This window comes from Mobula birostris, chromosome 27, assembly GCF_030028105.1.
Source record: "Mobula birostris isolate sMobBir1 chromosome 27, sMobBir1.hap1, whole genome shotgun sequence".
Taxonomy (NCBI): domain Eukaryota; kingdom Metazoa; phylum Chordata; class Chondrichthyes; order Myliobatiformes; family Myliobatidae; genus Mobula; species Mobula birostris.
Genome location: NC_092396.1, coordinates 6493818 through 6517637, shown reverse-complemented (window position 1 = coordinate 6517637; position 23820 = coordinate 6493818). Strand labels below are relative to the sequence as shown.

The following is a 23820-nucleotide window of genomic DNA, read 5'->3' as shown; positions in this document are numbered from 1 at the left end:
AATTAACAAATAATAATACGCATTTACAACACAAGTTAAACAGTAAACTGCATAACTCCACTGATGCTTCATATGTGATGAGACCTGGGTCGTGGCAAAGAGTTCAATAGTCTCACGGTCTAGGGTAAGAAGCTGTTTCCCATCCTAACAATTCTTGTCTTATGCTAAGTACCTCCTGCCTGATGATAGGGTGTCAAGAGATTGTTAGACAGATGAGAAGGATCATTGACAATGTTAAGGGCTCTGCATAAGCAGCAGTTCTGGTAAATATCTCTGATGGGTAGAAGAGAGACCACGATAATCCTCTCAACAGTCCTAGCAATCCTTTGCAGAGACTTGTGGTCAAATGCCATACCAGACAGTTATGCAGCTGATCAGGACACTCTTGACAATGTTCCTGTAAAAATTGGTCAGAGTAGGCTGGAGGGGAGCCTCACTCAACTCATTCTCCTCAGGAAGTGGAGACACTGCTGTGCTTTCTTAACTAAAAAGGTGGTGTTGAGGGACCAGGTGAGATCTTCCATTATGTGCACTCCCAGAGTGGTCAGCGTGCATCTTCCTAAAGTCCATAATCATCTCTTTGATCTTGTCCATGTTGTTGTGTTCACTCCATTCTACCAGACCCTCTACTTCCTCTCTGTATGCCGTCTCATTGTCAGTGTTGATGAGGCCAGCCACAGTTGTGTCATCTGTGAACTTGATGATTTGCTTCGAATTGGATCTAGCAGTGCAGTCATGTGTCAGCAGCAGGATGAGCATGCAGCCTGGGATGGAAGAGATTTGCTGGTACTCAGCATGATGGAGCTAGAGCAGTTTCTGCCAACATGGACTGATTGTGGCCTTGCTGTCAAGAAGTCTAAGATCCAGTAACAGAGAGAGGTGTTCAGACCCATCGAGGACAGTTTACTCACTAGCTTCTAAGGAATGATCATATTAAATGCAGAGCTGAAGTTGATAAACAGCATCCTGGCACATGAACCATCATCTTGCAGGACAGAATGGAGTGCAGAGGCTGATCAGATATCTGATCATTCAATCATGTGGCAGCAACTCAATGCAAAAATAGTCTGGAGATTCAGTTGTTGTTTAGACCAAGTATCAGAATGGAGAGGCAATTTGATTTTGACCTTGGAATGATTGTTGGTATCAAATGGGGTAGTTTGAGTATCTCAGAAACTGCTGATCTCCTGGATTTTCAAGCGTAGTAGTCTCTAGAGCTTACAAAGAATGGTGCGAGAAATAAAAATCACCTAGTGAGTGACAGTTGTGTGGGTGAAAAAGCCTTTTTAGTGAGAGAAGCCTTGTTAATGAGTGAATGGTCAGACTGATTCAAGCTGACAGGAAGGCAACAGTAACTCAGGTAACCATGTGTTACAACAGTGGTGTGCAGAAGAACATCATCAAACCTTGAAGTGGTAGCTAACAGTAGCAGAAGACCATGAACATGCAGTAAGTGGGTACTCTAATAGGTGCAGGAGGTACCTAACAAAGTGGCCACTTACCTGTAAAGGAAGGTCCTCAGAAACCAAAGTATGTCAAAAACCTACTGAACTGATTTTTAAAATATCAAGGGTGCCACTTAAGATTCATGGATGGAAGTGTTATCTCCAAACTTATTCAGCTGTGGAAACCAGAATGCTTATATTGGAAATTATGAAAGAAAATGGGAATGAACATAATGAAAGCCACTGTAACAGGACCAAAGCATTGTTAGCATTGCTGACATTAGCTGATTTAAATCTCCATAAAACCATAAAGCATAGAAGTAGAATTAGACCATTCAGCCCATCGAGTCTGCTCTGCCTATCCATCATGGCTGATTGTCCCTCTTAACTCCATTCTCCTGCCTTCTCTCCATAACCTTTTATGCCCTTAGTAATCAAGAATCTATTGACCTCTGCTTTAAATATGCCAAATGAATTCCACAGACTCACCACCCTCTGGCTAAAGAAATTCCTCCACCTTTCTGTTCCAAATGGACATCTGTCTAATCTGAGACTGTGCTCACTGCCCTAGACTCACCTACTGTAAGAAACATACTCTCCATGTCCATTCTATCTAGGTCTTTCAATATTTGATAAGTTTCAATAAAATCCCCCTCATTCTTCTAAACTCCAGTGAATGCAGGACCAGAGCCACCAAACACTTCTCATAAATTAACCCTTTCATTCCAGGGATCATTTTCGCGAACATCCTCTGGACCCTGTCCACTATCTAGCCTTTCTCACCGCAAACTTTGTCTGCAACCTAAAAGAGCATATCAAGTATTTATTGCTACTATTGTATCAGAATATGAAGTTGTTCAAGGTGTTTGAGGATCCATGACAGCCTGTTAAACAGCAAACAATATTAATGTACTCAGAGAGCACTGGTACTTTTCATCTATTATTGCTGCTGTTTCACATATTTATTTAATTGATTGTTTTCTAATAATAGTGCCAGTAACATTATACTGTCTTACACAATTGTGAACCTCACAGTTTATATCAACTTGTCAATCTTCAGGGCATCTCACTCAGGGATTGTGCTAATATTGTTTTGTGACTGTGCTGTATTGCAGCTACTGTATATGTGCCATGTGTGACTCTGTGTACTATAATTTGAACCTTGGCTGCAAAGGAACAATGTTTATCTGTATTTATGTGTATGGTTGAAGGATGATAAACTTAAACTTAAATTGACCACTTTTTTAAAAAAAAAGGAACCAGAATGCAGAGATTTCTCCAGAGAATTGGTGGAGTTGAGGATAGTTACATGTAAATTATGTACATAAATCAACCTGATATTTTATTGATTGAAAGAATATTATCCAATCAGCTCTGTCACTAACCAGAGTGCAGCTTAAGCCATAAGGAAGAATGGTAATCCTTGTTCAAAGTATGAAGTACGTTTATGTCACCATATGCTGTACGACCGTGATGTTCTTGTGGGCCCTCACAGTAAATACAAACACAATAGGATCAATAAAAAATCATACACGAGACTGCAAACAACCAATGTCCAAAGGAGAACAAACTGTGCAAATATACAGTTGAAGTCAGAAGTTTACATACACCTTAGCCAAATACATTTAAACTCAGTTTTTCACAATTCTCGACATTTAATCCTAGAAAACATTCCCTGTCTTAGGTCAGTTAGGATCACTATTTTAAGAATGTGAAATGTCAGAATAATAGTAGAGAGAATGATTTATTTCAGCTTTTATTTCTTTCATCACTTTCCCAGTGGGTCAGAAGTTTACATACACTTTGTTAGTATTTGGTAGCATAGCCTTTAAATTGTTTAACTTGGGTCAAACATTTTGGATAACCTTCCACAAGATTCTCACAATAAGTTGCTGGAATTTTGTTGCATTTCTCCAGACAGAACTGGTGTCACTGAGTCAGGTTTGTAGGCCTCCTTGTTCGCACATACTTTTTCAGTTCTGCCCACAAATTTTCTATCGGATTGAGGTCAGGACTTTGTGATGGCCACTCCAATACCTTGACTTTGTTGTCCTTAAGCAATTTTGCTACAACTTTGGAGGTATGATTGGGGTCATTGTCCATTTGGAAGAACCATTTGCGACCGAGCTTTAACTTCCTGGCTGATGTCTTGAGATGTTGCTTCAATATATCCATGAAATTTTCCTTCCTCATGATGCCGTCTATTTTGTGAAGTGCACCAGTCCCTCCTGCAGCAAAGCACCCCCACAACATGATGCTACCACCCCCATGCTTCATGGTTGGGATGGTCTTCGGCTTGCAAGCCTCACCCTTTTTCCTCCAAACATAACGATGGTCATTATGGCCAAACAGTTCAATTTTTGTTTCATCAGATCAGAGGACATTTCTCCAGAAAGTAAGATCTTTGTCCCCATGTGCACTTGCAAACTGTAGTCTGGCTTTTTTACGGCGGTTTTGGAGCAGTGGCTTCTTCCTTGCTGAGCAGCCTTTCAGGTTATGTCGATATAGGACTCATTTTACCATGGATATAGATACTTGTCTATCCGTTTCCTCCAGCATCTTCACAAGGTCCTTTGCTGTTGTTCTGGGATTGGTTTGCACTTTTTGCGCCAAAGTACATTCATCTCTTGGAGACAGAATGCGTCTTCTTCCTGAGCGCTGCATTGTTCCATGGTGTTTATACTTGCGTACTATTGTTTGTACAGATGAACGTGGTACCTTTAGGCGTTTGGAAATTGCTCCCAAGGATGAACCAGGCTTGTGGAGGTCCACATTTTTTTTTCCTGAGGTCTTGGCTGATTTCTTTTGATTTTGTTTATAAACTTCTGACCCACTGGAATTGTGATATAGTCAATTAAAAATGAAATAATCTGTCTGTAAACAATTGTTGGAAACTCGTGTCATGCACAAAGTAGATGACTTCAACCTAAGTGTATGTAAACTTCTGACTTCAACTGTAAATAGAAAGAAAAAAACAAGCGAAGTAATAACAAATAAATAAGCAATAAATAATAGGCATCCGTTAGTCTCATGAGACCATGGATTTGCGCCTTGGAAGGTTTCCAGGGCGCAGGCCTGGGCAAGGTTGTATGGAAGAACAGCAGTTGCCCATGCTACAAGTCTCCCTTCTCCAGGCCATCAATGTTGGTTGTCCAAGGGAAGGGCACTAGGACCCATACAGCTTGGCACCGGTGTCGTTGCAGAGCAATGAGTGGTTAAGTGCCTTGTTCAAGGGCACACACACTGCCTCAGCCAAGGCTCGAACTAGCGACCTTCGAATCACCAGACGAACGCCTTAACCACTTGGCCACACACCAACACAAGCAATAAATATCAAGAACATGAAATGAAGAGTCCATTGTAACATGGCATTGTCATTGAATGTCCCTGAGCGAGTATGGTTCAAGTGAGCTGCTGATGTGACTGTAAACTTCATTTTGCCCCTTATTTTTCTCACCACTCAAAAATAATATTTCCAATCTCCACACACTGTAAAGTCCTTTGACTGTGACATCTTCCCCTAAAGCATTAAACTTTGGACTGTTGTGATGGTCATGGATGTCAAATGAGGCCCTTGGTTATTATTTTGATTTCTGTTGGGCAGTTTTTTTACTCCTCATTGTGAAGTCGAGATGCAAAGTCTTTACTTTTATTTCTTCAATTCACAAGTTGCATGATCTCTTTTTATAATCTTCATTCAGGTTGGTAGGTGTGACCTACCAATAGTAGAATGAGTGCATTTGCTTAGTTGGACGTGTTGTTAGATTACTAGCACAGGAGATTCCGCAGATGTTGAAAATCCAGAGCAAGACTCACAGAAAATGCTTGAAGGACTCAGCAGGACAAGCAGCATCTATGGAGAGGAATAACTAATCAATGTTTCTAGCTAAGAACTGGAAAGGAAGGGGGAAGAAACCAGAATATGAAGGTTGGCTGAGGGAAATGAGTTATTTTTGGGTCACCTCCCCTTAGCTTCTGACTTTGGCTTCTGTTTATTACTCTCCATAGGTGCTGCCTGACCTGCTGAGTTTCTCCAGCAAGTGTGTTTGTTTGTAGTGATACAGTGCAGAACAGGCCCTTCCAGCTCTATGAGCTGCACCACCCAGCAATCCATGTATGAAGAAGAAGGCCCTTAACTCCAAGTGGAGTCATCAGGACGCCGTCATGACGGCGTTTTTTTTAGCAGGCTTTCTTATTTTTGCGAGGCCGAGCTGCTAGCTCGATGCTCAACCCAGCACGGATGGAAAGCGTACAAGGGAGCTGGCTGGATTCGAACTCAGGAGCTCCGAAGTCTGGCGCTGATGCCACTACACCACCAGCTGGCAAATCCACGTATAATCTAGACAAATTTAAAGTGATCAATTAACCTACAAACTGGTATATTTTTCTGCCACTGTGGCAATGTATGGTTATTTAAGTTACTGTCGTCTTCATCTTCCTGTCAAATTGAACAAGTTTAGCCATTCTCCTTTGACCTCTGTCATTTTCCTCCAGAGAACTGACACTGAATGGATGTTTTTTGTTCTTCACAACATTCTCTGAGAACCCCAGAGACGGTTATGCATGAAACTCCCAGGAGATCAGCAGTTATACTCAAACCACCCTGTCTGATACCAGCTGTAATTCCACGAACAAAATTACTTAGATGACATTTCTTCCCCATTCTGATGCTTGGTCTGAACAACAACTAAATTTCCTGTCCATGCCTGTAATAGATATCTGTATTAACAACTGAGTGTACCTAATAAAGTGGCCACTGAATATAATAGTACCTTTACAACGGAAGTGTAGTGCAGATAATCTAGGGTTATGATGAGATGGATTGTGAGGTCAAGAGTTTAACTTTATTGCACAAAATATCAGTACAAGAGTCATAACAACAGAATAGAGCTATTCTTGAGCCTGTTCATGTGTATTTTCAAGCTTTTGTGTTCCTCCTCATTAGAACAGGGGAGAAGAGAAAATGACTGGGCATCCCAAGGTGATGAATGGACAGATGGAGTCTGTGGAGAGTAGGCCAGTTTTCGTCAGGGGAATTGAGCGTGTCCACTAATCTCTGCAATTTCTTGTGGTCTTGGAAGAACAGTTGCCTTCCTAAACTATGATAGGATGTTTTCTCTGGTGCATCTGTAACAATTGGTGAGGATCAACAAGGACAAGCAGAATTTCCTTCATCTTTTGAGGAAGCTAGAGGTGCTTAAATACAATAGCCAGCTGGACTAATGCTGCAAGTACTTCTCCAATGACATATGTTGAACATCTTCCAGATGGGTTTTGACTCATCCTTATGTATTTCAGAACCAAAAGGAACCAAAATCCTTGAAGTTAATGTGATATCAAATTCAAACTGGTGTTTTCACAAATGTGTTGAAAACCGAGGAGGAGGATGGAAGTTTACTCAAACTTTAAAAGCCATGCAGGGTGGCTATCCAGAGCAGTGCTTGATATTAAGCATTGCCTTGGTGCAAAATGCTGACAGCTTCTTGACTGCATTAAATATAGTCCAGAAAGCCCAGGACAAAATGCATTATTTTAATGGCTGTTGGAAATGGTTTCAGTAACAGCAGTCATATGGGAATTGGCTGTGGCTTTGAAAAAGGGAAAAACGTTGAATTATGGAGAAAGACTGGGGTTGGAGAGCTAGGTAAATGGATTGGTAACATGGGTCTGCAGTATCTGATGATCCCAATATGGCGTCTCTACATTGGTGTGACCCAACATAGATTGGGGGACTGCTTTTTTGAGTGCCTCTCTCTATCCACAAAATGGCAGGGTTTTCTGGTGGCCAACCATTTTAATTCCAGTCCCCATTCCCATTCCAATATGTTGGTCCATGGCCTCCTTTACTACCAGAATGAGGCCACTCTCAGTAGTAGGAGCAATACCTCATATTCCATCTGAGTAGCCTCCAACTTGATGGCATGAACTTTGATTTCTCCAACCTTTTGTTGCTCCAATGAGATGTGCTGAGTGTCTTCCAACTGGTAATTCTCCCCCTTCCCTCTTCTTGAATTCCGCAACACAAAATACTCTGCAGATGCTGGGGTCAAGGCAACACTCACAGCACGCTGGAGGAACTCAGCAGGTCGGACAGCATCCGTGGAAACGATCAGTCAACATTTCGGGCCAGAACCCTTCGTCAGGACTGAAGAGGGAAGGGGCAGAGACCCTATAAAGAAGGTGGGGGGGAGGGTGGGAAGGAGAAGGCTGGTAGGTTCCAGGAGAAAAATCAGTAAGGGGAAAGATAAAGGGGTAGGAGAGGGGAAGCTGGGAGGTGATAGGCAGGAAAGGTGAAGAAGGAATAGCGGAAAACACAATGGGTAGTAGAAGGAGGTGGAACCATGAGGGAAGTGATAGGCAGCTGGGGGAGGTGGCAGAGTGAAATAGGGATAGGGGAAGTGGGGGAAGGGAATTACTGGAAATTGGAGAATTCTATGTTCATACTAAGGGGCCGGAGACTACCCAGACGGTATATGAGGTGTTGCTGCTCCAACCTGAGTTTAACCTCATCATGGCAGTAGAGGAGGCCATGTATGGACTTACCCGAATGGGAATGTGAAGCAGAGTTGAAGTGGGTGGCAACTGGGAGATCCTGTCTGTTGTGGCAGACGGAGCAGAGGTGCTCGACGAAGCGATCCCCCAATCTGCGTCGCGTTTCACCGATGTAGAGGAGGCTGCACCAGGAGCACCGGATGCAATAGCTGACCCCAACATCTTGAATTCCCCATTGTGGCTCCCCTCTTTTCTCTTCTCCTCACATGCCTATCACCTCCCTCTGGTGTCCCTGCTCATTCCCTTTTTCCTGTGGTTCTACTCTTCCTCTCCTATAAGATTCCTTTTTCTCTAGCCCTTTACCTTCTCACCTATCACTTCCCAGTTTCTTCATTCATCTCCCTTCCACACCCACGTGGTCTCACCTATCACCTTCTAGCTTGTACTTCTCCCCTCCCCACACCTTTTTATTTTGGCTTCTTCCCCTTTCCTTTCCAGTCCTGTGGAGAGTCTCAGCCCAAACTGTCAACTGTTTGTTCATTTCCATAATTACTGTTTGACCTACTGAGTTCCTCCAGCATTTTGCGTGCGTTGCTCTTGTGTATATAAAATGGTTTGATAGTTTTTGTTGAATGGAAATAATGGTAAAGGATTAATTTTAATTGAGTGGACTATCATAAGTTTTAACATTGTTTTTTGGCATTGCCTCTTGGAAGGAGCAAAGATCATTATTGAAACTCTTGTTTTGCAGTAATAAATTACTGGAGAAATGTTTTCTTGTGTGCGAAGTGGTTTTGTATGGATGAGCCTAATTTATTTTTGGACGATAATTGTTTCTGATTAGAGTGTAGCTTTTAATGGTGAGTATTTTGGCAATAATTTACCAACTGACCACCGAAATCTGAATTGATCTTGGTTTGATGTTTGTCACAGTACCCCCTTTGATAGGGCCCTTTTCTTTCAGCCGTTCTCACTAAAGCTCCCTGGAGCTGGGAGCTGGTTCTGCATGCTTATTTAGAGAACATAAAGGGAGAGATTGATTGTTCTGTATGTGAGGGAGACAGGGTCATGGCACATGCTCAGTGCTGACATTTTGAGGGGAAGTTTTTACGCTCTGCGTGGAGGCTGAGGTCACAGCACAAGCTCAGTGAAAGCATTCTAAGGTCTCTCAGAGACTGCGTGTGCCACCATTTTGAGTACAGAGAGTAGGAAAAAGGGAGACTTTTGCATTCGGTGCAGTCTGTAGCCAGACTGAGGATATAATTAAACCAAAAGGACTTGTTTACACCATGGATGATCTCTTCAGCCCTCGGAGGTAGGCTTATTTATTTTGGCCTATCCTAAAAGGCTGCATTTTGTGGATTCCTTGCCTTGTCAAATATTTATTATGAAATCTTCATTATTAACGCTGCAAACCTTTTTGCTGCTGTTTCTGAATGTTTGATCTGCAATAAACAGGAAATGGTGATCCTTTCCTAAACACCTGGCTGTCCTTTTTTTTTCATTTTGGAAAGTGAAAGATTCAGAGCTATTTCTTCTGCTTTGGGGGAGAAAGGGAAGGAAATCAAATCATGGCAGTAAAATTTATATAATTATTTTGCTGGCATCAGTCAAATTTTCTCTTTTAGTGCTATTTAGACTAGGCTTGCTTTTGTGCAGTTTGCCTCTGTAATTTTCCTCCAAGCTGAGAAACGTACCATTTTGGGGCATCCGTAGGCATGAGAACTATTTGGGCCTGTCAGTTTGATTAGGGAAATTGTAGGGGGTAGGATATGGTGAGGACTACTATTGGTGGCTTCCAGAGATGGGTGGGGCCTCAGTGCTTGTTCTTTTGGATATATGCTCAGGTCTTTGTGATGTTAAATTTCATTTGCAGAAGGAAATTAAAAATACAAACTTGATATTTGGAAATAAATGCATTATTATTTTGTCACTTTTTAAACAAAAACTTAAGATTTGCAGTTACAAAGCTGGTGGCAGAAGTTCTTTTGGTCCAAAACTTGCACCTTAAAGACATTGTTGTTTAAACCAATCTGGGATGAACCTTACACCTTGATTCCAGTCAGCGCATTCCAACCAAGTTCAGATGAGCCATTTTGGAAGCAACTTCAGTGATGTCAAGATTGGTACTGTTAAAGCAGAGATATTAGAGACATTTTGTTTAAATAGCAGATATGTTTGAACATCTTGGCAACACTTCCTATTCATATGTACCTGTATCAAAGGAAGTCATTGGGCACCTGTAATACTCTGATCACTACTTTCTGATAACTTTGGTAAGTTGGGCAAGAGAATGCCAAAGCAATCCAGCAGTATTCTGAATAAAAGTTGCTTCGACAATGTTTGGAAGAATCTGGATTTAAATGCAGCAACCAAGATGAAGGATTTATAAGCAATCATTAATTGCAGATTAGCTTTGTAGTGAATTTCCATTTGAGGGATACAAAGCTTTTCATTTAAATATTTTGCACCACTCCCTATATAGTAGAGCAAAATATATTTGGGTTGAGGTGATGTGTTCTACAATAAATCAGTTTTGTAAATTAATATATGTGAGCTTGGCCTGCAGAGAGGAGCAAGTGTTTTGGTGCTATTTAGTTTACCTAATTTACTGTTTTTGGTCATTGTAAAGTCATATTTTCCTACTGATTGCTTATAATGCAATGGTAAAATATCCCAAGCGCCTCACAGGAATACTGTATTATTAAACTAGAACTGATGCCAAGATGTGTTGGTGAGATGCATACGTTTATGACAGAATTGTTGACCTTTGGGCCTTTACTATGTGAAAATACTGCTACCATTTGGGGCTGATTAAACTTTGGTAAGTTCATGAGACTAGAAATTACAAAAGCTGAGGAGTTCCAAGATGGGAGATGTAGACTACTGTGGAGGTATTTGAAAATGAGTACAGGCATTAAGATAATTGTATGAATAGAATTCAATGGGTGTGGGAATTCAGGTGACCTCAAGGTTGTGGATAGTAGATTGAAGGATGCAAGCTAGTGTTGTGCAGGAGTGGTCATAGTAGGAAGTGATGAGGTGTAAGCAAGGGTTTTGTGCAAGGTTGGTGTTGGCTAGGTTTTATACATTTAGAGAGATGAAGATGGCATCTTAGTGTTGAGCTAAACTCTCGTTCAGACATGACACCGTTCTTCTATAGGTTCTGAGTGAGTTTCAGATATTTACTATTGGAATGGACTGATATGATCACAAAGGAATTGAACTCGTGATGGAGACTCAAGATGATGGCTTAGGTATATTTCGGAAGCAGAAATTTCTACTCCAGCATTAGATGCCAGACAAACAACCTGATAACACTGAGACATTGAAAATGCTTTTTGTCTTAATGCCAATGCTCTTTTTTAAGTTACTCCACACAGTGCTATTGAGTATAAAGCTCCAGAATGTAGTCCCAGCAGTGAAGTTGGAGCAGCACTAAATGTACTTTGGACTTCGAACTTTGAACTTCTGTGTATTCTGAGGTTGTGCCCTCTGGTACTACTCCCTCTTATTTAGGAAACATCCTCTCATATCCACTCTATTAGGCCTTTCAATATTTGATATGTTTCAATGAGATCGTCTTTCGTTCTTCTAAACTCCAGCGAGAACAAGCCCTTAGCTATGCAACTGTTCCCTGTGCTTTAACCCGGGATTGTTCTCATGAATCTACATACGTACTGAGTAAAGAGTTGATCTCCATCAAGTTCAATATTATCTGGACCACTTGATGTTTCTCAGAGTCAAATAATGCTTTACTATTAAAGGCAGTCAGTAGCTTCCTCTGACCTCTAGAATTCAGCATCGAACTATGGTTTTAATGTGGCCAGTGGTCCGAGCAAAACCCAGACCGAGCCTCAGCAAGCAATTTATTAATGAGTGCCATTTGATGTTTTGTTATGACAGCAATCATTCTGTTGTTATGCTTAAGACAACGATGATCAGGCAGAAATTAACTGGACTGGATTTTTCCTTATGTTTTTGTGCACGGGGGAATACCTGAGCAAGTTTCCACTTTGGCCGATTGGCAACAGGAGTGTAACTGGAATGTAGTCTGGTCCTTTGTGACATCAAGTACGTAAAAACAAAGTCAAGATAGTCAGAATGTTTATTATCAGAGTGTGTGTATGTGTATGTGTATATATATATAATACATTGAGATTCATTTTCTTGCAGGCATAGACAGGAAAATACAGAATTGAACATAAACTTATTATCAAATTGTGCATGTGTCTCCATTTACTACCTTGACAAATAGCCAATGAGCAAAAGAAGACAGTGTGCAAATAAATAAAAAAATACTGAGGACATGAGTTGTAAAGCTAACTTGAAAGTGAATCTGTAGGTTGTCGAAAAGGTTCACAGTCTGAAGTTGTCCATGGTGGTTCCAGAGCCTGATGGTTGTAGGGTGATAAATGTTCCTGATGGGGTGGGATCTATGGCTTCTGTACCTCCTGCCTAGTGGTAATAGTGAGAAGAGAGCATGGCCTAGATGCTAGAGTTCTTTGATAATGGATGCTGCTTTCTTAATGGCAGCGCTCCATGTAATTGTGCTCTATGGTGGCGAGGGCTTTGCCTGTGATGTTCTGAACTGTATTCACACTTTCTGTAGCCTTTATCATTTTGTTCAAGATGCCAACAAGTGAATGAGACTGCATGTGAACTGGCTTCACTAATGAAGAATCCTGCAGTAAAGCTGAGATGAGTCATCTATTTGGTACTTTAGACTGAGGTTTGTAGATTCTTCATTCTTGTATCTGTCACTAGCTTAATGAGCTTCACCATCGCTTGGAATGAGAATGTTCTCATAGTCTGCTGCTCCCTTCACTTTTACCATTGTGGCAAGACTGTGGAACCTCAGTCTGACCTGTTGCTTGTGGAATCACTGGTTTCATCTTTTACACCTCCTTTCTGGATATTGACCAGAGTAGCGCACACAAAATCCTGAAGGAACTCAGCAGGTCAGGCAGCATCTGTGGAGGGGAGTAAACTGTTGGTAGTTTTGGGCCGAATCCTATTTAGTGTGATCATATTGCCACACGGCAACATTTATAGTATTCTTAGAGTGGAGACGATAATGTCTGCAAGAAGTGTTCGCTCTTCCCAATGCTATGATAGTTTGATGTAGGATATAGATATGGTTGACTGTATCGATCCTTTATGTTGATTTATTCTCACCATCTATTGCAGACTCATTAAGGCAGGTATATCCTTTAAGACTCACCCATCTCAGCCATTGGTGCAGGACTTTTCAAGTCCCACTTTTGGAGTTAATCCATTCTCCTTAAGACTTCAGTGTTGGAGGAGTACTAAATCACTAAATGATGAATAATGGTAGGCAGTTTTCAGCAGAATGTTTTCTTATCCAATCTGATACCATTGAATTTTGTGGGGTCTGAAGTCTATATGTGGGAGTCCAGGAAAATCAGAAAAAATAACAGAATTTGGAAATCAGACATTAAAAACAACATTTTGGAAACATTCAAGAGGCTGAGCAGCAGCAGTGGATGGAGAAACAGATTTAATATTTAGGTCCATGTGATGAAGTATCTTCGAACTGAATGTAAAGTCCGTTTTTCCTTTAAGATGCTGCCTGACCTGCTGTGTGTTTCCGGCAATTTCTGTTTTTAACTGGGGGAGTTCTGGGTGCAGTCCCTTCTGCTTGTCAATCACAGATCTGTCCTGTGACTGAGCAATACATCAGCAGGGATTTTGAAGGGGAAGATTCTAGATTTCTGTACTTCAGACTGTAATGGTGGTCACAATTCTTTGAGATTTGTCTTGCTTCATTGCACTTTCTCTGTAGCTGTTACACTTTATTCTGCATTGTTAGTGCTTTACCTTTTTCTACCATAATACCCTGTGTAATGATCTGAACTGTATGAGTAGTGTGCAAGACTAGCTTTTCACTGTATTGTCACTAGGACATGTGACAATAGCAAGCAATTCCAATTCAGACTGTTGCTTAACTAGTCTGTACATACCATTGCCTTGCTGCTTCTGCAGAACACTTTATGGATCACTGTGACTGGTAGTGAATTTGCCACGTCAAAATCCAGTGCCTGGGTCAATGTTGGAAGATCTGTCAACATATTGTGATATATATCATGTTTCAAAAACTGGAAGATTTGATGCAACTGAACGACTTGTTCCCACCACCATCCAGTCCAAGCTCTTCTTTTTGCTATTGCCATCAGGAAGGAGGTACAGGAGCCTAGGGTCCCACACCACCAGCTTCAGGAGCAGTTAATACTGTACAGACTCACTTTCAATGAATCTACAACTCGTGTTCTCTGTATTATTTTTTATTTTGTGTTTGTGCGATTCGTCATCTTTGCACATTGGTTGTTTGTCAGTCTTTATGTATAGTTTTTTTTCCATTGTATTTATTTTCCTGTAAATGCATGCAGGAAAATGTATCTCAAGTTAATATATAATGACATGTACATACTTTAATATGTTAAAGAACACAACAATACAAAAAAACAATAAATATAAATACATAAGATTGATTGTACGTCTATAAAGTGACACTAGGTACAGGAGTGTCTGTACATAAATGACTGACAGGAAATTATAAAATAGGGTAGTTGGCGGTATGGAAGTGTTGGCTAACTTTATTGTTTGGGGAAAATAATGTTTTTGAGTCTGGTGGTCCTGGCATGGAAGCTATGTAGCCTTTCCCTGATGGGAGTAGGGCAAACGGTCCATGAGCAGAATGGTTGGGGTCCTTCATGATGTTAATGACTTTTTAATGGCACTTTCCTACATCAATAGTAAAATGGTAACAGGAGTAAAGTGGTCCAGAAGATGAGGGAACATGAACTGATCCTCATAGAGGGAACACAAGTGGAGAGAATGAGCAATTTCAAGCTCCTGAGCCTCTATCTCTGAGGATCTAACCTGGTCCCAACATATCGATGCAGCTATAAAGAAGGCAAGACAGTGGCTATATTTTATTTGGAGTTTGAGGAGATTTGGTTTGTCACCTAAAACACTCAAACTTCTACAGATGTACTGCAGGTAGCATTCTGGCAGGCTGTATTGCTGTCTGGTATGGAGGAGCTACTGCACAGGATCGAAAGAAGCTTCAGAAAGTGGTAAAATTAGTCAGCTCCATCATGGGTACTTGTCTTTGTAGTATCCATGACACCTTCAAGGAGTGGTGCCTCAGAAAGGTGGAATCCGTTATTAAGGACCCCCAGCACCCAGGGCATAACCCTCTGCTCATTGTTACCATCAGGAAGGAGGTACAAAAGCCTGAAGGCACACACTCAGCAATTCAGGAACGGCTTTTTCCCCTCTGCTGTCCGATCTCTAAATGGACATTGAACCCGTGAACTCTATTTCACTTTTTATTATTTTTTTCTGTTTTTGCACTAGTTTTAACTTAACTATTTAATAAATTTACTTTAATTCATTTATTTATTTTTCTTTATATTTATCTTGTACTGCATTGTACTGCTGCTGCTGTTAACAAATTTCATGGCGTATGCCAGTGATATTAAACAGATTTCTGATTCTGATATGCAGAGCAGGACTTATAATTAGCTGGTTATAAGAGTAGAAGAAGGAACGGGTCCATAACATTCAGACCATTGAACCTATTCCATATTTTATTTCAAATATGGTTGATTTGAAGTTATTTACTAACTTGGGTTTATATTTTTTGGTGTTTCCTAAAAAAAATCCTTCAATCTCTGTTCCAAACTTTCCAGTAAAGTCAGTCTTTAAGGGAGTTAGTCTTTGTGTTTGAAATCACTCTAAGAAACTTAGGAATTACGACCCAATAAATCTGAAATATTTGCTGCATAACAGTAGCAGTAATAAAATAGAATAATGTTTGACTGAATTTGTCCCACTCCCATCAAGGAGGTGGTGACGTAGCATCTGCACCAGGACTACCAGACTCAAAAACAGTTACTTTCCCCAAGCAGTAAGGCTTGATCAATGCCTCCACCCACCAACCCACCTCTCCTCACCTTTCCTGTCAGTCGTCTATGTACAGACACTCCTGTGCCTAGTTCACTTTATGGACATACAATCAATCTTATGTATTTATATATTTTTTATTATTATTGTTCCTTTATCTGTTCTGAATTTTTTGCGCTGCATCAGACCAAAAATAATAACAATTATTTTATTCTCTTCTACAATTGTGTGTTGGAAATGACATCAATCAGTCTTGAATCTTGAATTGCCAGATTATGCAGCCTAATATAGTGAATTAATAAATTGAATTCAGTTAAGTGGAGCTCAAAAATTTCATTTCATTTTTCTGTTTATAATGTTTCAATGTCTATTATGCATTATTTGTGTAATTTGAATATTTGTTCCAAACTGGAAAAAAATGACCAATGGAAATTTTAACTTGCCAGCCAAAGTTGTATTCATCTTAAAGACTCTTTTAAAGTGTTTAGTTACCTGTAATTTAACAATGTTTGATGCTGACTCACATCTACCTGTAAACTGAGCCATGTCATCTGCAGAAATTGTCTGAAGACTTGGTAATAGTTGGGTTTATAAAGGGAGAACAGGAGGATAAATACTGGGCCCTGGTAGAGGACTTTGTCAAATGGTGCAAGCTGAATCAGCCACAGCTCAAGATTAGTAAAACAAAGGAGATGGTGATGGACTTTAGGAAGACTAAACCTGCATTGTTTCCTGTTACTATTGATAGTAGTAGTAGTAGTCATACTTTATTGATCCCTGGGGAAATTGGTTATTGATGGTGAGGAGGTGGATGTGGTGAGGACCAATAAGTACCTGGGGTGCACCTGGATGACAAACTTTAGTGGAGCACCAACACAGAGGCTGTGTACAAGGAGGGCCAGAGTGGCCTCGACTTCCTGTGAAGACTTGCATTCTTTGGAGTATGCAGGCCTCTCCTTCACATGTTCTACTAGTCTGTTGTCACCTTTACGATCTATAGGCATTTCAAAGATGGATTCAATGTCAGAGAAATGTGTACAATATACATCCTGAAATGCCTTTTCTTGAAAACCATCCACAAAAACAGAGGAGTGCCCCCAAAGAATATTTGACAGTTTCTGGACAACGTTTCTTCCCTCTGTATGCCACCTTGGCTGAACAGAGGAGCACTTTTATTAATAAACTAAGACCACTGTGCTGGTCCAAGGAGCATTCTACGAAGTCATTCTTGCCCTCTGCCATTAGGCTCTACAGTGAGTCAACCTATAGCCGGGGCAATGATGAACCCCCCCATTAGCCAGTTTGTGGTAACTTATTTTTATTCTTTCTTCTTCACTTCTAATATTTATAACTGTGCACTTGTAATGCTACTGTGACACTGTAATTTCCTTTGGGATTAATGAAGTATCTATCTCTCTATCTGATGGCAATTAGCATTTTTAAAGAAGGATTTGAGTGGTGTTAATCCATGTAGACAATGCAACAGTGTGCAGTATGGCTATTGTGTAAATATAGTGTTTCACAAGATGTTTCAAAGTGGGTGGTTGGATCTTGCATATGAGTTGTCATCAGCAACAGGAACATCTGTAATTTTATTATTCTACCTTTATTGCACACTGATCCAGCTAATTCTTTGATAACATCTGCTGCATTTAAATTTTGGAGGGTAGCTATTTGTTTGAAGGTGACAACAAAATTGTTGTGGTATTTACCTGTATAGGTGCAATCTAAAATCAGCTGTCAGAGTGAGACAAGTTTGTACTTTAAGATTCCATTGCAAATTGGATGGAATTTGCATTAATGGTCTCTGGTTCATCCTCCACCCATCCAGTGTCCCCCTCACCTGGTGGTTTCACTTATCAACTGCTAGCTTATACTTCTTCCTCTTTTCCCCCTCCCCACCTTACTCTGGCTTCTGCTTCCTTCCTTTCCAGTGCTGATGAAGTGTCTTAACCCAAAACGTTGACTGTTACTCCTCTCTATTGATGCTGAGTTCTTCCATCCCTTTCTGTGTCTTGCTCTGGATTTCCAGCCTCTCCAGAATCTCTTGGTTTTATTAAAATCATCAGGAAGCTATATTAGCTTATTTTCTTGGTATCACTTCCTCCATGACCTTTCCTCCATTACTCTTGAAAAATTAAGCAAATTTTAATTCAGCTAATTCAATTTTTTCTAAAATTATGTTTATGCTTCAACTTTGTACTAAAGCACATCTGTTGATGGATATGCTATAGTTGTAATTGTTCCTGAACTTGTGATAATCATTGGGAATCTGTGGAATCTTCCTTGCTTCCATAATTTTATTCACTTCTGAAAACCAGCCTTGGTGAATGGACTGTGGCATGAACTTTGGAGATGTGCTTTATCCTCATTTTGTTCAGCATAGACTAAATGGGCAAAAGGAGTTCTTTCTATGTTGTAATGCTCTGTGACTCTATGTTTTAATATGGTTCCATAATTACTGTCCGTCCTGTATCAAAGTAGAAGCAGGGTCTAGCTAACACTGTCATATGCAGAATGGTGTTAGAAGATCTTGATTTTACTGGTATTTACCCATCAGAAATATTTTGCGAAATAGATCAAGGAATTACATTTATAAAATTGAAACTTGGTTTCACCTCTCCTCATCGTCTTGTTTTGTCCATACTGCTGGCCTGTCGCAAATCAGTTAAGAGGACAGACTGTTTTCCCTTTTCCAATAAAGAATCAGCCAGGAAACTTAAGGTTGTCATGGCCAGGGGGTGGTAGTGAGGATAAGCTCCCACTACTTATTAAATGCTCCCAATGGCATGGGTCTCAAGTAGCTTCTGATAACCAAGTCCAGCTCCTGGCATACACATGTGGCTTAGCTACTAAGCCAGGCGGAACCATTCCTATTGACACGAGAAGGGGCAAAGGCTTGTTACTGGCGCTTTAAAGCCAGTTGCTTTAGGCAGATGAGGCTCGTCGGCCATGGTTGGCAGATCATCTAGGAGAAGAAAAACTGCTCTCAAACCTCTGCTGCCTTGCAGCTATACCCACACATGGGGAAGGTTTCGGGAATAAACGCTACGGAAAAAAATCCGGTGCTGGAGTCTCTAAGGTTGTCCTATGTTGAATTTAATTCTGACTGGCAACTCCTGTGACGCTGCTAGTACCAAACTATATTGGTGTCTGGGTTCCTTTGGGTTCATCGGCTTTTTAGAGAGCGGGAGCCTGTGGTAAAGGCAACAATTTGCTTTCCAAATTGTACTGCCCTGGCTTGCAAATTTACAGCTAGGACACAATATCCATGGTCAACCCCGACCAAAGGAGGGCCTCTAATCAGCCAGGGTCTTTAGATGTGGTCATCTGAATTCATGTGTTCAAATCTACCCTGTTAAGTCTGAAACTGAGGTAGGATTTGATTCCCTGTAGAAGACTTGGAGGAAGTTAATGTGCATTCAATCTGCTAAAATGGGTGGAGCTTTGTTGACAGTCAGTCCCAATGAGAGCATGCATTCAGTGGCCAATCAGCCAGTTATATGGCAGCAACTCATTGCATAAAACCCTGCAGACATGGTCAAGAGGTTCACTTACAAAATGCTGGAGCAACTCCACAAGTCAGACAACATCTGTGGAAAGGAATAGACAGTCGATGTTTCGGGCTGTGACTCTGCATTAGGACTCTGTGTCATGGTTTATGTTAAGAGGTTGGTTCAGTTGTTAAGACCAAGCATCATAAAGGGGAAGCAATGACCAGACCAGCTCAAGCTGACAGGAAGGCGACAGTAACACAAATAACCACATGCTACAACAGTGGTGTGCAGAAGAGCAGCTCTGAACATGCAACACATTGAGCCTTGGTGGATGAGCTACAGGAGCAAAAGACCACACAAGGTTTCAGTCCTGTACCTAATAAAGTGCCATTGAGTATACAGCTCAATTTAAATAGCCTCATGGTCAAGAGTATTATCTGTTTGTAAAGTGTAGGTGTCTTTGGGGTACATAATCAGTCAACTTCTCAAAGAAAATTATAGTCTAAACACAAGAGATTCTGCAGATGCTGGAAATCTATAGCAGCATGCACAGAATGTAGGAGGAACTCAGCAGGTCAGGCAGCATCTATCAAAATGAATAAACAGTCAACGTTTCAGGCTGAGACCCTTCATCAGGACTGTCAAGGCCCACGACATATTGACTGTTTATTCCCCTTCATAGATGCCGCCTGACCTGCTGAGTTCCTCTAGCATTTTGTGTGTGTTGCAATAGTTGTTTTGGGGAGGAAGGGTAACATTGTAATGCAAGGCCAATGAACCATTAAATATTATTTTGTTTTTATTCCTTGATATGTTTTTTGTATTAGTGCCACTGGATTCTGATTTCTATAATTGTTGGATATTAACTTATATTGGCTGGCATTCCAAAATTACATTGTTTATATTTTTGCTAATTTACTTTGAGCTAATATTCAACCATGCTGTTTCTCTCTGACGTATTGTGTAAGGTTATTATGTGGTTAGTGTTGACATCCTTTTAGCTAAGCTGAAGAACTGATGATTATAAAGAATGCATCGCAATTGGTTCTTCCCTAATGATAAAATCACAAGGTTTGCAGTTGCAGAGAAAAACACTTAAGGTTTATTTAATGTTTTGATTAAGTTCGTGATGTTCTCTATAAACCATATTTCTGTGTGCCTACTATATCTGAAACTCTCAACTGTGGCATTGTCGCCTTGGCTTAGAACAACTTCATGTGAGATACGCCGGAATACAAGTCAAATTAATTGTAAAACTATATAAATCCCTCGGTAAATATGATTTTTTAGTTACATACTTTTAGTATTGGAACAGTTATCTGTTAATCTACTCTTGTTAATTAAGTGACAACACTCTAATCTCACAAAAAAAAGAGAGAAATATTTAAATAATTACATCATCCTATTTTCTTAGACCACAAGACCATAGTCTAAAAGACATAGGAACAGAATTAGACCAGTACCAGAATAAAGTTCAATATCACTGGGGTTTGTCATGAAATTTGTTATTTTGTGGCAGCAGAACATTGCAATATATAATAATTAAAAACTGTAACTTTCAATACATATATGTGAAAATAATTAAGTAGTGCATAAAAGAAAGGGGGAAATATTGAGATAGTGTTCTTGGGTTCATTATCCATTCGGACAGCTGTTGGTGGAGGGGAAGAGCTATTCAGTGCATTGAATCTCCTCCACCATCCCAGCATGGCTGAATTATTATCTCCCCTCCCCCTACCTGATTCTCTATAACCTTTGACATCCTTACTAATCAAGAACCTATCAAACTCCGCTTTAAATATACCCAGTGACTTGGCCTCCACAGTCGTCTGTGGCAGTAAACTCCACTGATCCATCACCTTCTGTCTGAAGTAATTCCTCTTCATCTTCATTCTAAAGGGACATCCTTGTCCTTGTTCAGTTTTGACTAGAGGCAGAAACAATCCAAAGAATTAACAGGCATTCAGGCACAATAAATGGTGAGGAGTAGAGGGATATAGACCAAGGTTAGTTTAGACCAGTTTCACAGTCAACATGGACCTGGTGCATGGAAGGACCTGTCCTGTGCTGAACTGTTCTATATTCTGTGTAGCTGGTGGATACTGACAGAGTGCAGATTTGTCTGGAGGAATTCCTGAATCTTTGTATATAATGAGCAGTTCATCAGACTGTTTTCTGATGCTCCCCTTGTTACTGACTGTATACTTATGTTTGTATTCCTTAAAGAAGGGGGATCCTCAACACCTTAATCTTTTTAATCTGGCTTCGTGCTTGAATTGTGTAGATGTCCTCAATGATTGGGAGGGCTTTACCTGTGAGAAACGGGGCCATATCCACTACTTTTTTGTAAGAATTTCCAGTGTTTCCATAACAAACTGTGATGCAATCAGTCAATATACTCTCCACTACACATCTACAGAAGTTTGTCAAAGTTTTAGATGTCATTCTGAAAGTTCACAAACATCTCAGGAAGTAGAGGTGCTAATGTGCTTCCTTCGTAATTGCAATTACTAGGCTCAAGATAGATGCTCTGAAATGTTAACCTTGAGGAATTTGAAGTTGCTGACTTCTGATCCCCTGATGAATGGTTCATGGACTTCCTGCTTCTTCCTCCTGAAGTCAATAATCAGCTCCTTGGTCTTGCTGACATTGAGTGAGAGGTTCTTGTTGTAGCACCACTGAGCCAGATTTTCAAGTTCCTATATACTAATTCATCACCATCTTTGATTTTGCCTGGGATAGTGATACCTTCAGCAAACTTAAATATGGCATCGGAGCTGTTCTTAGCCTTAAAGTCATAAATATAAGGCAGGTAGAGCAGCGGGCTAAGCACACAACCTTGTGCATCTGTGCTGATGGAGGTCGTGGAGGAGATGATGTTGCCGATCTGAACTGAGTGGGGTCTGCAAGTGAGGAAATCAAGGATCCAATTGCACAAGGAGGTTTTAAGGCCTAGTTCAGAGGGAAAGAAAATACTGAATGCTGAGCTGTAGTCGATAAAGAGCATCCTGATGTATGCATCTTTATGCCCAGACGTTCCAGGGTTTAGTAAGGAACCAATGAAATGGTATCTACTGTGGACCTGCTGCTCCCCTAGGCAAATTAGAGTAGATCCAAGTTGCTTCTCCATCTCCATCTCCAACCACTCAAAGTACTTCACAGGATGTAAATGCTACTGGATGATAGTCATTGAGGCAGTTACCACCTTCTTCTCAGGCATTGTTATAAGTGAATCCTTCTTGAAGGCTTCAATCAGACTGCCTAAGTGAGAGGTTAAAGATATCACTGATACTCCAGCCAGTTGATTGGCACAGGTCTGTAGTACTTGACCAGGGGTAACACATCTGAGCCAGATGCTTTCTGTGTGTTCACTCTCCTGAAGGATGCCCTCGTCCTCTGAGATAGAAATCACAGGTTCATTGGGGACAGTGGGAGTTTGCGAAGGTTCCTCCATTTTTGATGGTCAGAGCGAGCATAGAAGGCATTGAGCTCATCTGGGAGTGAAGCCGTATTGTCACCTATGTTACTTGGTTTGTTCAGGAATTGCCACTTCACACATGAGATAGCTTTCTGGAGATCCTACCTGGACCTCTTGTATATCGCCAGACCTGAATGACACTGATCTAGCCCTCAGTGGATTGCGGATCTCATGGTTCATCCAGGGCTTCTGGTTGGGAAGACTCTGAAAGATATTTTAGGGACATATTCATCTATAACTATTTTTATAAAATCCGTGACAACCGTGGTGTATTTATTCAGATCCTCTAATGAATTCTTGAACACAGCCCAGTCCACCAACTAAAGCAATCCTGTAACCACTCCTCTGCCTCCCATGACTATCTGTTTGTTGTTATTATCTCTGGAGCCTTGCTCTTTCGCCTCTGCCTGTATGTAGGTAGGAGGAGGACAGCCAAATGATCAGATTTCCCAAAATGTGGTCCTAGCTCGGAACAGGAGGCATTCCTGCTTGCATTATAGCAGTGGTTGAGTGTGTTGGAACCCCTGGAGCAGCAAGGGAATATGTTGATGGTAATTGGGCAGAGAATTCTTTAAACAAGCCTGATTGAATTCCCCAGTTATGATTTGAAATGCGTCAGGGTGGACTGTCTCTTGTTTGGTGATGGCAGCCTTCAATGTCTCGAGTGCCTGATGAACAGCATCTTTTCCTGGTATGTAAGCTGTGGTCAGGATCATGGAGGAGAACTCTTTTGATGAATAGAAAGGTCAGCACTTAATTGTTGGATGTTCCAGGTCAGAGTAACAAGAGTGTGATAAGACCACTGCGTCCAAGCATGACAAAGACCTTATCATGAAACACCTTTTGCCGCCTTCACCTCAGGAGTCTGGTCTGTCCTGTGTAACGAGAAGCCTTCTTACCGACACGTATGGAGTGAGCTGTGTCTCTATGAAACACAGAATACAGCAATCCCTCATTTCCCTCTGATACAGTCATC

General features: G+C 40.8%; 1 protein-coding gene across 7 annotated transcripts in view; it reads left to right on the top strand.

The window, feature by feature from the left end:
* Positions 1–23820, top strand: part of rerea (arginine-glutamic acid dipeptide (RE) repeats a) — a 655730-nt gene that overhangs the window by 386094 nt on the left and 245816 nt on the right. The window contains exon 1 of one of the 7 annotated variants that reach the window (XM_072245217.1): positions 9101–9252. The exons of 5 other annotated variants lie outside the window; for them this stretch is intronic. In XM_072245217.1, coding sequence (XP_072101318.1) covers positions 9227–9252 — 26 coding nt within the window. In that variant the 5' untranslated portion in view covers positions 9101–9226. Of the gene's footprint in view, positions 1–9100; positions 9253–23820 lie in introns of those variants that run through there. One more of the 7 variants, XM_072245218.1, reaches the window with a different exon arrangement.